The sequence below is a fragment of the Lissotriton helveticus genome, chromosome 4_1 (genome assembly GCF_964261635.1).
Source record: "Lissotriton helveticus chromosome 4_1, aLisHel1.1, whole genome shotgun sequence".
NCBI lineage: Eukaryota > Metazoa > Chordata > Amphibia > Caudata > Salamandridae > Lissotriton > Lissotriton helveticus.
Genome location: NC_136063.1, coordinates 347,383,905 through 347,399,786, shown reverse-complemented (window position 1 = coordinate 347,399,786; position 15,882 = coordinate 347,383,905). Strand labels below are relative to the sequence as shown.

The 15,882-nt window shown below is 38.2% G+C and overlaps 1 protein-coding gene across 1 annotated transcript in view; it reads right to left on the bottom strand.

Moving 5' to 3' along the window:
• The window catches only part of CSMD3 (CUB and Sushi multiple domains 3), a 3,006,114-nt gene that overhangs the window by 1,042,869 nt on the left and 1,947,363 nt on the right, over positions 1 to 15,882 (bottom strand). Inside the window, exon 23 of the mRNA XM_078686868.1 lies at positions 14,696 to 14,865. Within this exon, the coding sequence (XP_078542994.1) occupies positions 14,696 to 14,865 (170 nt within the window). The remainder of the gene's footprint in view (positions 1 to 14,695; positions 14,866 to 15,882) is intronic.

The following is a 15,882-nucleotide window of genomic DNA, read 5'->3' as shown; positions in this document are numbered from 1 at the left end:
TCATCCATGTGATAAAGTGATGCACGTCTTCACACCTTAATAAAACCTTTCATACACCAACTCCAAAATACAGAATACCATTTTTGAAACCATAACCAAACAGAGAAAACTCCACTAAGGGGAACTGGAGATATGAATTTTTAAAGATTTAAATAAGGAGGTTACGTAGCCTCATCTTCAGAGATTAGTTGATGGACAACATTCACCACAGTGTCTCAGACATAGGAGTTCATTATATACTAGAGGCAGAAAGTGTGCATCTAAATGGGTGGTACTGACATGTGTCTGTTGTTCCATCACTATGGAAGAGAGCACTGATTAAAATGTGTGGGAAATGGCAGTTTCATTGTTAGCATTACTGGCAAAAAGTTCTTATATATTATAAACTTGCTCCTGAATTTATGAGTATTCCTTTTCTGCAGGTTGTTACTGCAAAAATCCCCTGGTAAAACAAATTGTGCCAAAGGGAACTGAGAAAGACTCAGACATTAACAGGTAGTAAGCAATATTACCAGGACACCTCCCATTAATTATTTGAAATGTTTGGACAAAAGGTTGAACATGGTTTAGTTTTGCACCATTTACATTTTCTACTTGAGGGGTTAATGGTCCTCATTAAATCTTTTGTGAAAGCATCTCTTCTCTCCTGGCCTAATTCAATCACCTCTTGCCATTCTTCTGCCAGTGGGAGTTGATTACAGAAGTGTCTGAACCTTGTTGAGAAAGTTGCAAGGGGTGGACAACATCAGCATGGCAGTCCAAGCCTCAGCGTGCTGTTGTCATTAAGCCACCTAGAAGTATTTCAAGTTATGTGGCAAATGCCTATCTGTTGAAGATCCCTAAGCCCTGGGAAATCATTGTGCACAAACTGTCATGCTTGCAAGAGAAATCTGGTAGATATCCATGGGAAGGGGTATCTCAAGTCATCATGATAATCATTAAAATTACCTTCCCTGGTCTGGCAAAGCATTGCTGATGAAAGGAGAACACCAAGGAATTTCCTTTTTCCATAGAACACAATCCTATAGATTACACTGATGCCTTTCGGGTGCCTTTGCAACAGTAGCTGGCTCCCTGCCCACCAATTCCCCCCAGGCTCATGGGATCCCCTAAGAGTCATCCTGGCCTGCCTCACTAGTAAAGAGTGGGGCAATATACAGAAGAAATCAATTAGAAATTCGGAAAAGGAAAGTAATCAGTCTTGAGCAGGCCAACCCACTTCAATTCCTCCCTTTTTCAAAGGCATGAGGAAATCAGATGGCAAATATCAGCACCCAATTCTTACTAGTATGGGTGGAGGCCAGGATACTGTCATCTAATTTGCACTATTACACCTCAGTCCTTGGCTTGTAATTTGCAGCAGGTTGTGGGGTGACACTTGTACATTTAAAACTACACTAAGGGCCTAAATTAGATTTTGGCGGACGATTTACAGTAACGATATCCCGTCCGCTGAAATCTCAATCCCAAAGGAAATAATGGCATTTAGATTTCAGCAGGCGGTACATCCGTCACTGTTGTGACAGAGTAACCTGTGTCCCGGAATCTGTATCAGGCCCTAATACTGCTTTAGATTCAGGGTCAGGCATTTTTTTATAAAATCTCCCTGTTTTCGATGTATACATTAATTTAATTCTGAAAACATTCCAAGTTCTGGGATTCCCTCACTTTCCGGCATGGAGATGGCTTAGGGATTTTTCCATAAGTAGTTCTAGTTTTACTCTAAATTATATCTGCGGATAATGTCATTTTGAACTGATCACTGCTTTCTAATTGTATGTACACTATTTTATTTTATTTGAGCAAATTACAGAGTGTAAGTTTTGCTTCAAGAAAACAGTGGCGTGCCTTTTAAAGATGAATTAAAAGTGGTGATACAATTCTAATGCAGCCATTGTGATTAATTTGAGTTATATAATAGAAGAAATTGGAAGCAGAGAGTGACTTACAAAGAGAGGGATCTGCATGTAAACCTTACAGATCACATGCATGTCACACAAATAAATGATTTTCAATAAATCTCTTGCAATAGTACATACATTCTTATTGAGTCCTAAGGTTATATACCATTAAATTTAAAAACGTCGAGAAGGCGTAAAAATATAATTTTACCATTTTAGTGAATGGGGATTTTGTGACTATATTGACTCAAAGACTGGATCTTTAAATGTGGAAGTTGCGTTGCAGGTGTACATTTGTGTTACTAACATAAAAATGATCCACCAAAAATATGTGATTTGGTATTGGCTGCATAGCAGGTTTATATATCAGCGCTTGCAGTTAGATGTGTATTGCTACACAAATAAGCCCACTCCTCTAATCCAGTTTGGTGCAAGGATATTGGAGAGGTATTGGGAAAGTTTACAGGTGTTAATGCCCAAGGATTGGTAAAAATAGGGTATTAAACCATACACACCGATTTACAGCTTGGACCCTTGAAATACAGGTGGCACTTGACAGGTCAGATGGACCTTTGCCACCGTATTGCAAATGGAGCAAGGACAAAAGTACATGTAATAAATATCATCAACTGTCAAGTTCTATGTTTTCAGGCAATGATGAGAAATTTTAGAAGTTTTCCAAATCTTTATTTACTTTTAAAGGATTAGTATGGTTTTGTCATCTATATTCCAGTTACTCCTATTTGCAGAAAAATTGAATACAAGTAACAGTATAAATTAAACAGAGTGATCCATAAAGGAGATTTGCCACAAGACTAGCTAAAAGAGGCTAGCCTACTCTACTTAGAGAACCCACGAAGAGTTCCTTTGAGAAAAGAGCAAGATTTCTGGAGCAAAAGCAAAGTCTTGAATTTCTCATTAGGAGTCATTCTAGAAGCTCCACTGAGCTTTCACAGCTGCAGTGGATAGAAGATCCCTAAGCCCTAGCCCCAGTGATAGAGGAATGATCATTGCAGTAACATTGATCAAGAGGATTTAGGATAAATGTTAGCAGTAGGTTTCAGCTACCAGGAGCGAAGCAGAAGAGTCTTCATAGAGTGACTCTCTCTGAAAAGGCGTCCAAAAGGTCTCCATCTCTCTAACTAGGAACACTCACATATTGTATACAAACACATAATGAAATGAAAAGTAGTAGGTGTATGGTGCTCTCATACAGTGGAAACTGTTCAACCGATGGTGTTGTCAACAACAATTGCTTCTCCTGATTCGCACAGTAAACATTCACGCTGGTACATAGTTAAACAAGTGTTGCAAATGTTGAACATAGAGGAAAATTCTCATGAGAACCTTCTTACCTAAGCTATTAGCTGTGTTCAATGTGCTGTTGTGAATATAAAAGGCTAGTCAATGCAATGAAACAAATCTATCAGCAATATCCTGGTTAAGCATAAACAAAATATATATAAATTATTATTTATTCGAACAGTCTATTCATTAAAGATCCTCAGCAAAGTTCATTGTTTAAGCAAGATGATCTAATATGGTGTGATGAAGCAAAATAACATATTCTTGAAGTCAGCACATGCTTTAGCAGGATGCTGGTGCAAGGCAAACATTCTAAATAAATGTCTATTTAATTGTGAGCAAGAGTGGGAAGAAAATATGGCTTGGGACTAGTTACAGAAGCACATTGACAATGATAGCCTACTACATTATCCTCATGCTATTTAACTGTGAGCCAGAGTGGAGAGAAAATATGGCTTGGGCCTAGTTACAGAAGCACATTGACAAAGATAGCCTACTACATTTATCTTCATGCTAATTTTTCCTACACATTTAAAGCAAGCACATTTTCCCTACATGTGATTTACGTATACATTCTTTTAGCAGTTAAAGTGATTCTTTACATGTTGAAAGCAGACAAATTTTCCCTATGTGTTATTTTTCTATGTGAAATAATTTCTGCAAAGGTTGAAGCGCATTCTATAGTGCAATTCTAATATGGTGTGCAAGTCAAAATTTGCTTTTAAAATGTATTTAATGTATTTCTTACACAGGTGACATAATAATAATATTTAAAAATGGATTGCCATGCTTGTACTTCACTCCCCCGCCACCCCACAGGTTCTGATTGTGAATTTGGATTGCTAAGATCAGGAACTGCCTCCACACATTTGCAAATAACTTTTTCCTAGCATAAATGTCACTGGTGTACTTACTGGAAGGTCACAAATAATGGGTGCAAATAGGGCAATTAATGCACATTGTATACTCAGAGGTGGATGCAAGGTGACATACCTGATGCATACTAATGAAGCACATCACCGTTTGCGACTTCTGTGAATAGCTGTAAATGCAGGTAAGATGGCCAGCAAGGGAGAGTAAATCAACATTCTTGTATTTGCCTCATTTTTCTTTTAACAAAATCAACCTGTACTCATGGAAGGGAGAGGTGCTGGTTTTAAAAATAATTTGGGAACACATTGGGGGTACAGCGGTGGTCTCCTGGAAACCTACGGGCTGCTCCCAAGTCTGCCCAACACAATATCTGCAGGGACAGCTTCCTCTTTTTACGTGAGACACCCACACCTTTTAGGCATCAGTATCTGATGGGTAATTTAGTTACAAAGCATTTATATATTACAATTGCGATCTCCAAAGAGGAGGGGTGTGCACCTATCATGCACTCTACTATTTGTGGTTTTCAAAGGCAGCGCAAAACCCCATTTACAATTCTAAATATTTTTCTGCTTTGAAAAACTGAGGTTTGTACATAACAAAATAGTTTTTGCTGTCACAAACCCAGTAATTTTGTGAATCATACCCGCCTAGTACAGTACTTCAATCAAAAATGCCAGCAAACCCAGAAAAAGATCCCTTCTATAGTCAATGGCATTACACATACTGAGGCAGGTAATTTGACAATGGTGCTGCCTTACCCCGCATGTTTTCTGGTGTCGGATAGCGTCACCTCTTACAAGTAACCAAATTTAGGAAAAAACTCATCAGTGGCAAGGCCTATTTGGGTCCTCACTGCCAAAGCATGGACTCACTCCTGTTTAACCTTCACTCCAGTTGTCTTTTCAAATTAAAATAATTGTTAAAAACCTAACTTTTGCTGTAAAATTACATCCTGTGGTGAATAAGTCTCCTATTCTTCCACTGGCACCAGCATACCTTATCCATGAGTACTTACCTGCTTTCGAAATAGCTAATCCAAATAAATCAAAGGGTTTGCGTTCCAGAATTGATTTTTACCTTAGGCCCAATGTTATGTAAATATAGTTTATAAAGTGAGGATAATAAAGTTCTACCCCCATTGAGAACAGTCAGTCAGATGAATGAGCTTGTCTAATAATGAGGACACACATCGTCCAATTGCAAAAGGTCTTTCCAAGAGAGGGCACTTACACTTTTCAAGAGGGATATGGAAATGTGCCCTTCGGCCGTTAGCAATGTCGGTTGTGTCATGTAAATGATTACTGCAAGGCCCAAGACTCCCAGGGAGTCACATTCCTAGGCACTGTAGTTAATAAACCCATTCAATCACTTTCTTGGGGAATTAGAGGATCAAGAACTAGCCCGGTGACATTTAATAAACGTATTGTAAACTGAACTGTAAATCAACTACAGCCTCATAAAGAAGGATTTGTGAACCAAGGGAAATATATTCAAACCACAGTGCTAAAACTTCTTATAACAGTTAAACGTCTACCTAGGTAAAAATGAAAGAATTTCAAATGAGAGTGACGGTGAAATACTCGTGCAGAATAAGTGTTAGAATTGTTTTCTCTGATGTTTACAAAACATATGTCTTTAAACTGTTTATATTTATGGCATTACAAGCACAATATTGTATTAAAATGTTTTTATAAAATGCTTAAAATGTTTTAAAAAAGAATGATCTATTCAGACAATTTTCTGAATTCAAGGGTGATATTCCAAAATTGACCTGTTTCAGTTTTTGTGTAATTTTACATTGCCGTCATACAGGAAGTTATTTTTTGGGTAGTTATTGAAGTAACAATTAGTTAAACATAATATATACTGGCAACAAACATGAAACAATTAGATAATTTAGGTAAATAGATTTAGATTAGTAAAAGAATCACCCGTGAAGTCTGCAATTGCAAAATATTCAAAACAGATCGTGAAATAAGTAGATATCAAGGACCCTTGTGTGAAACTAATATCCTGCAGGTAAGAGCGGTGGGGCCGACTGGGGGGTGATTTCGAGAGAAGACCACATGGGAAAATTAAATTAATTAATTTTTGCTTGTGGTTGTCTCCCCAAATCCCCCCCACCAGCCTTGTCCACCGCCCCAAAGTTCTTACCTGCAGCAGCCACGGCTGTATCCGTGGTGAACCACTCCCATTATACCAAAATTACCGCAATATCATGATGTGGATGTTATAATGACTGATGTTACATATCATTTCACTGCAGACTGTTCAGTGTCAAAATTAGTCACTTCTATAAAAAACATGACTGATGGTTTATTTTATGGTTTACTTTACCACCCTCAGGGGTGATGCAGACCAACCAATGAGAAGGTTACACTTTTCCAGGAAATCTAATTTTTTAAAACCTACATTTGTTTCATCAATAATGTCTAACCACGGTCATGTTTCGAATTTTCCAGAACCAGAGGATGCTGGAATGGATATTATCCAATAGCTTAAGCACTTTGTTGAAGCATTCTAGCTCTGGCATGTGACTCCCATTGGCATCAGAACTTTAATGAGGGAGGGATTACCACAATCATTGAGGAAAGTTCCTGAAAGCAATAGAGTTAAAACTTTGGACTTGCTCAGCTTGTCAGTGACCTTTGATATTTTTGACCTATGCAACCTCATGAGGGTGCCTGCTACCCAGGATGATCCGCGACCCTATCCATGATTCAGCATGTGGCTTACCACAGAAGCCACCTATCTGCAGTATTGTTTAGTACGTAAGTGGTGCTGTTTCAGAAACATAGCCACTTGTTTACATCAAATTTGGTATTATAATGAAACTCAGCTCCTTTACAATTCCAACACTAGAGAAAATGTGATGCTTACAGACTACCTATTATCAGCTGGAATGATGAAATATCACCAATTTCTTAAGATGAACCCAACAAAATGAATATGGTGAATGTTGAAGGTCTTCCAGTTGTCTGGCCCAGACATGGACATATTCCCATTACATAAGGTTTAGTAAGATATATTAGTATGCATAATATTGCTATGACTCCTCAATAGTCAACATTTCTATCATTGCAGAATGGTAAAAAGACCCTACTCCTGTTGACCAATGTTTATTTAAGCCGTCATATTTGATTTACTAATGTGGCTCTAACACAATAGAAAGCTGCTGTTCTGCTTTCTACAATGGCCTCTTTTATCTTGATTTGTGATGACCCACATTGACTTTCCATTCAGGAAAGTATCAAATTTATGTTGTTATAAACAGATCTTCACGACAACCAGCAACAGGCTGTAATATATTGACAGCAACAGTTAAAAAGTATGTGTCTGTAAAGGACCAAGCACCCTGCTGAAATTTGGCCATTGTCAAACCTCGATTCAGGAAGCCTCACAACTGTCCAAGCAGCCAGAGCAGAACATGCAAAAGAATACCAGTACCTGGAAATGATTGATCATTATTTATTCATTAGAAAACCATTGAAAACATGCTCCTTCCAAGCTTAAACTCTCCTTTCAGCATAGCTAGGAGGAGCCTTATTTCCCTTTCAGCTTCCAGGGGTCAGGAGGCTACTTTCATGCCATTTGCTGTGATTGAAAAATCCATATAACAATGTTTGAGAAGTTCAAAATATGTGAAAGGGTTGGCCTCTAGCTACTAATATCAATCTTAGATATTTCCCTGAAAGAGCTGCTCCATTGTTCATGTCCCTGCCACTTTATTTTAGAGCCTGTGCCTTTTTCCTGATTTTCTTGCTCTGTCGGCATGTCTTGTTGTCTGTGTCCATGTTACCCAGTCCAGGTTTTCATTTCAGACTGTCCCAGTGTGCGCATGCCTGCTTTCTTTCCAGTTTGGTATTTGCATCATCATGCCTCAGTCTCTACATCAAATGTCCCTCTGTGCCATTGTCTGTGAAACATAAATCAATGTTGCAATTTGCCTCAGGGGATGGTAAGAGTAAGAGCTGAGAGCAGGACTCAACGGATGTATGACGTTAGAACGCATACATTGACAACGCGTACCTTTACAACGCGTTCGTAACAACGAAAGTTGTTACCACGCATTGCGCTGGGGGGCGCAAAATTGATTAATTTAATTTACTATTCGAACACCAGTCCCCGTGGATAGTAGGGAAGGTGTTGGGATAGTAAATTAAATCATTTACTATCCTTGAGCGCCCCCCAGCGCAATGCGTGGTAACAACTTTCGTTGTTACGCCCGCGTTGTAAAGGTATTCCGTGGTAATGCTTGCGTTCTAAACGCTGCATACCGGACTCAACCTGTCAGGCCAAAGCATTGCACATAACTTAAGGCTCCACGTCATATCATTATACAAAGTCTTATTTCAAAGCACAGACATTCACTATTGTACTAACATTACAATGAGAAATCATATGACAAATGCAGAGTAAGAGGAGCATAGCATGGTCTTGATGGCCGACTGAATCTAAAAGAGTCATCTGTTATTCTAAAGATTATTCTGACACATGAGTCTGATCACATGAGATGGGCCCATAACAGAAATACATTTAATTGTAAAACAAATAAACTTTATAGGCTCCTGTGATAGCTGCCTATATATATATATAGAGAGAGAAAATGGACAGAGACACAATCTTCCACACAATGGCATAGCAAAATATATAAGCTATGCATATTTCACTTCATGAAGTCTATTGATAGCATATTAGTTTATGTAAAACACAGTACATTTTAGTAATGGACCCTAGGTGACACAAAGGCACTAACAAAGGTCACTCTTTGCCAAAAAGAGGAGAAAAAGAAGAGTCTTCTCATTAAATGTAAATAGTAAAACTAGTGCTGTCACTGCAGCAATATGGGGCCTCTGAGCTAGTTGAGAATCATTTTTGAAACCCAGATTTTCCATACCACCATATGGCAGAAGTCAGGATATATCCTTTCATGGGCTATCCTTCCTAAACAAAGCTGAAATCTATATTTTTGGGCACTCACATTTAAACTGGTATTTCATATCTAAATGTCAAGAACTGTCAATCAGACTTTAAAAATATCCATTGAAGAACACAGATTAATATACTTCTCAACTAGAATTTGGAAGTCATCATTATAGGCATTGAACTAGAGCCAACAATCATTCAAGCAGTATAGCTCTACAGTGGTCAAAAAAGGATTGGATTCAATGGAAACCAGGGAATATAAATGATTTGCAGCTAGAATAGTACACATGTATTCAAATGATTAATGGCCCTGCTTGTAATGTGGGTTAAGTTCCTATACTTCCTTACAGCTTAGATACAACATATAAGAAGGGGAAGTAACTTGTTAAGGCATACCACAATCTTTTATTACGAAAGTATTTAACACTCTTTTTACCCCAGTTGTGGATTATTCTCTTTTTTGTACTTTTTATTAATGATAACTAAGACACAGCAATGCAGTTCACCTAGAAAACCACAATCAGCAACAAAATGTACATCCAGTATTGTGCATACATCATCCCACTTTGACACATCAATCGGATGTTTCTCCAATAGCATTAAACAAGTTGTGCAACCCAGGTTTGCCATGTGGTAATTCCACCGTGGGAGATAAACAAATGTCTCCCCGGTAAGTGCTCCACGCTGCCCACATACGGTCCCACTTCCAGGGGCATCTTCTATGTTTGAAAATGTCTTTCTCTGCAATCATGGCTCGGACAGTCTCTACCATACGGCATCTCCCACACACTCTATCTCTGTGCGATATTTGGTTTTGCAATGGCCCATCCCAACGAAACCCACGATTTCTTGGTCTGGGTGAGGATCTCTCTCTCTTGAATTATGTGAGCTGTAAGCACATTGACATGCATGTCTTGTAGGCAGTCCTGGAATATGTGATATGGAATGGTCATACTTGAGTGGCTTTCTCCACCCAGGGTATGTGCCTGTGATCAATTCAACTTTACTACTCTATGAATCAGTCACATGAAACTTAAGAGATTAGTATTTCCATGTTTATTGCAGCAGATGGCAAGTAAATAAAGGTACTGCAACCTTTCAGACACAACATTCATATGTATGACCTCTCTATGCGATTCTAATGAAGCTGTTATATGTGGCAGTTAAACACATCAATCCTGACCTCAATCAATGTAACAAGTTATTTTCACAACGTGCTAGCACAAGCTACCATAAAAACACATATGTCACCACCTCAATTGGATTTTAATCTTGAGGACAGACACTCATTCAAAATTGCCAGTGAGTGTGCACAGTTAAAATCTCCCCCAAGCGGTTGAAGGAAAGGATTGTAGTGCATAAGAGTTACAAACAGGCCGCATCACAGACTCTACAAATAGGTAACCGCCAGGTTAAGGAAGGGGAAGTTTACAGCACCACCATCAGATGTTGTGTGTGCTTCACAGCTCCTACTCAGCAGTCGAGCACTTTATTTAGAGGGATTTCGAGACACAGTTAGGCATTTATTTTATTTCCTATTCGTGCTCCTGTCAGCTGTTGCCCCTATATCTGATTGCAGTCTGCACTGGACGGCAGCAGTACGGGGCAGACAAGCCCTAAATTATATGCATATTCAGCTGTGATACGTACAGTTTGTAAGTGTACGTATTGCAGCTGTGCATGGGTACTTCATTGCTCACTACAATTTATTAGTTGATTATCCCACAATACAACCAGGGCCATTAATTGCTTACACACCAGGAAATAATTTGACAAATGGTAAGTAAGTTAGGTAAGAATTGTGCCACATATTTCCATTTGATGACCATAGCAGATAGCTGACATTTCTCAGAGAGAACAACGTGGCACCGACCCTGCCATTCACAGATCATCAGTATCACTAATCAACATGATTATTACGGGATAAAGACCAGGTAATGGGTCTCAGCCCAGAACCATCAAGATTCTGCGCATTTTTCATCTTTCTTATAAAACTTCAGACAGGGCTTCAAATAGTCCTGCTGAGCAAGCTTTGGAAGGAGTGGTTTTCTCTTAGCCATAAGGTCTGCAACTTACGCCACGGATAGATCATAAAACACATCAAACTAATGGTTTATAATGACTTCTTGAGTGAGGCTCGTGGTAAAGAAAAAGAGACTGCTTCAAACACTCAGGATCAAGATCATTTGCACTCATCAAGGGCCTATTGAATAATTTCAGTTTCGTCTGAAAGAATAATAATGTTTTAAAACCCTGAACAGAAGGATATGAAAATATAAGTCACTAATATGGAAACTTTTTGCAGGACATAACACAATTTATTAGAAAAGGTGTTAGAAGCAGTAGTTATGAATAGAGTGCTTTACATCAAAGTTTTATATAAGGACAGTGCAGAGGACACAATACATAACAAGAGAATCACTACTGGGAAGTAAGCAACTAGTACTTAAGTGTCCAGTTGAAATGAATGGAGACCGAAGAAGCACACCAAAGTTTTGGAGCGGAGAGTAAAGGGAGAAAAAGAGTGGAATAACGGGGTGGCTGTGGGTTTGGGAGGAAGGCTTATGATTTCTTGTCTGATGAGTAACTACGGACAATATATAGATAACAAGCTTCATGGAACTAGAGAAAACAAGTATTGACCCTCAATGAGGATACCCTTGCTGAAACCGGCGGGCCCATGCATGCTTTCATTATCTCCCTCGATTAAGTGGAATTCAAGTTATGCAAGTTATTTTAAATTTATAGGAAGGGAAGGACATGGGGCGCACCCACTTTCCTCATTATTGAAGTCAGTTCACTGGTGGATGGGCACAAATAGCTGAACAGCTCAATCCTTGAAAAAGATAGATTCTGTTCAGATGGAACTCTCCTAACAGGGAGACAAGCCTTGACCAGTGGTGAATGGATCTTGCCCTCTCAAGCTTTTATAGAATTTTTACTAAAGAGCAATGATTCTGAATGCCTTCTTGCAATCACAAATGGAGTTTAGTACTGCGATTTATTTGTGCCTTGCTGCAAAATAAACAGCTAGATCACAACATGAAGCAACATTGTCCCTGAATGGTTTCAATACATTTTACCACATTTGAGAGCTACATATTCCTGCCTTTGATAGTAGGATGTCTATATTTATGTTTTGTAAAGCACATGGCTTCCCGAAGGCTTCTCCGTGCAGGATCACACCCTGCACACAAAACAAAGGGATTCAGGTCTTCCGCAATCTCTTTGCTTAGAAGAGATGATTGCCCCATGGACTGTACTCCTATTTTGTGAGGGGAAAAAATAGTATCTGCCAATTTTTTGGTACTCCATAGAGATAAATTCTAATTTGCAGACAGTGTGTGAATACATTGTAGAGGCTTATATAGTATAATAATACAAAATTACTTATTTGCAAATTGCTGGGTTCAGTTGGATGTTGCAGAGCTTTCCAAATTGAATCTACAAATCAATTACAATATTTGACTGTATTTAAATGAAAGAGATTAATAGCCACTGAACATAGCAAGTTTGTCACATTTCATTTTTAAAACACTCATGCCATTTGATCCATGTGCCAGTAGCTTTTGGTATTTATGCTAAAGCTGCTTGTAGGGACACCTGAATACTTTTACAGTATTCTATCTAAATAACGTCCTCTAATTTCCGAAAGTCCTAGAAAACAATAAAACATATGAAAGATGGCACAGCAGTCAAATATAGTAAATATAGAATACTAAATAAAAATGTGCATGTTAAAACCAGAAAGTGTGCATTCCATGTGTGGAATTGTCGGGTTCCTGGACCTTTCTTGGGAGAAACCAAAGAATGATGAGGCTATTCAATATCTTCCTGACTTGACTATTTTTCTCAACTAATTCTCTGTTGCTAATCAAAATGAGCAGATCTTATATTTCATAATCACATCCCAGTCTTTAGATTAGAATGGTATTCTAGATGTGGTAGTGCCCTGCTCAACGGCCTCCCATACTAGCCCCTGTTAAGGGCATCCTACATACAGTAGCATGTCTCATCCAAACCCTAAGTAAATGTGATCATATCATCCCCATTCTGGTGGTACTTCATGGACTCCATTTACAGCCTGCATAGTCTTCAAAATCAGCTTCATCATTTACAAAGCCTTCACAACCACCACCCCTTCTTATCTTGCAGACAAGCTCACAATACCTGGTGATTCTCAGCATTCCCGCAGCTATGACACCTTCAGAATACAGTAGTTATTTCCATCGATGCACCCAGTAACAACATCCTTGCATCCATCAGGGTCGCCCCAAAGCTCTTCAAATTTAAGAAAGAGTTGCAGGTACACCTCTTCAAAGAACACTACATTGCAAAGCATTAACAGTCCATAAACCAACTAGCTCTCCTATCACTCACTGACGTTATAGTGGACTTTGACTATGTACAGCGCTCTTCTGCCTTTTGGCTAAGTTTGCACTATAGAAATACCACATACATACATACATACATACATACATACATACATACATTTATACTATAACAAGTAACAACCATATACTAGATGTTGAATCACTGCTGATTATTCAATCAGAATTGATTTTTGAATGTGCTGACATAAAAAGTGAAATAAACATTTGTTCTTTAAGGAGTTTTTAAATAAAATAAAATGGAATATGATCACTAACAAATTGTAGTAAATATGGTATGGAAAAATATGCAATATCATTTCACATTCCCTAGCTTCACATGCAACCCAATGTGCATGGGGTAATGAAATGAGCAAAACAGGTGTGAAAAACCTTTATACCAAAGCAACAATACCATAATAATGTACATAAAAACATACAATATCCAGAGCACATGCTTTGCGAACTGCATACCGCGTTGCCTGTATTACCTATTTCCTCGTGGGTCTAAGTTGAGCCCGGGCACAATTTGATTTACCAAGTTTAATTTGTTTTATATCAGTAATTTCATGCTACTTTTGTTAATTAAAATTCTCGTAATTATGGTATTATACCCCATTCACAGTAAAAATGTACTGTGAATGCACAGTATGCAGTAAAAATGTACTGAAAACCCAGAGCAACAGCGCAAGTAACAGGTCAAGTGGCAGTTGTTCAGGTTGCTTTGTTATTTTGCACTTTTATTAAACCAAAAAATGCAACTTTGAGTCCAAAGTAGATGTGAGTACACATTTCATGGTAAAATAAAAAGGCAAATGCCAATTTTGCATTTCAGGTAATAACCTGTAAATTCGCCTTCATTTTGTGTAATTAGGCAAAATTAAATTGCGCACATTTCATACACTCCTAATCAAAATGACTCCATGAGTTTTCAGCTGATGAATTTAAATATGATGGCTTATTTCACACAAAACCATAGAACTTTTCAGTATGTGGCACACATGAATCCCTTTCCTGATATAAGGATACACAATACATGAAAACACATTAATTAGCCTCGGTTTATATGAAGAAATTCCTACTACAGCGTCCAGTCATTATGTAAGGCCAATTTTGAGTAATTTACTCTGAAAACCTTTGGCTAAAATTGTGCCTTATTGCTTTAATTTAAATTCCAAGCTAATAAGCTGACAAAATAAGAGTATTAACTATTCAAGATCTCATGCTCGCCATCCTTATGTAACATTCTTCAAAACACACTCCAAAGGACATTTTTATCCCACGTAGCATATATGTTGTCCAACATGAAGAACTCACCTTTAGAACATCCCCTTGTGCTAAGTGAAATGTTCTGGCTGAAATGTTGATTCCTTTTCCTGCTTGCACCTGGATGCTGTAAATGCATTCATGATTGTTTTCATAGTTCAATGGATAATTTGGGGAGAGTAATATCCCTTCATTGTTTGTTGTAGATGCTCCACATTCAGCTGGAAATAAGACAAAATATTGCAGTGTACATTACTGCATAAGTCTTAACTACCACTGAATAATATCACGAAATACAGTCAATAATTCAATAATAGCATTGAAAATGGTAAACAGAAGAGATTTTGATGTCATTCAGTTAGGCTGTTCCTAATATTTTTTAGCATTTACATAATATTGATTTACACTGCCAATGGTTAATGTTGGCACCATTTGTGCATGATACATAATTCTTAGTGATACAATTATTTGGAGTAGGGGTGTTAGCTAAGAGCTATCAATGGGCCTTGCCTTTGCCAGAGAAAGGAACCGTTTGTTGAATCATAACAAAACAGAACCACTAAACTCTTCTCACCAGTGGCCTGCTTAGTCATCAAATTTGCCCTCTCACCCATTGTTTTCACAGTCATGATGATCTAGAGGAAGTCTTAGTGAGCACCTGGCTTGGCATTCATGAATATACTGCAGCCACTTAGACAACAGCAATGCAAAACAATACCTACAACCTTGTTAAACATTGATTGGAGACTCTCAAAATGGGATTACATCAATCTCCAGAAGAAACACTCTCCAGAATACTCCAATTCTGAAAGTTAAAGCAGGTTTGAGGACACAGTCCTAATCCTGATTCATTGCCAGAATTGTATCTTTTCAAAGGAGATCTATAAATGCTGAAATTCCTCGCCTGTATATTTAGGCATAGGTGGGGTGGGGGGGGGGGGGTGGGGGGTCAACTGTTGCTGAGCGGTCCCACTTGCAAAATTAAATGAATTAGCTGTAAGCTTGTGGATATTCTCATAAGCTTTGCAGTTTCATTCATACTTTAGAAATACTTGCAAATGTACTATTGTCAAGTCAGTACTAAAATGTTCCACAGTGAGAGTGTGGGGGTAAGGGCTCTATATTATATAATGACTCTATATTTTAGGGACTGTAGAGGTGGCGCATCTCCACATGGAATATGTTTTCCACAAAGAGGTAGAAAATAATTTTTAATGTTGTGATTGCGTGCAATAAGT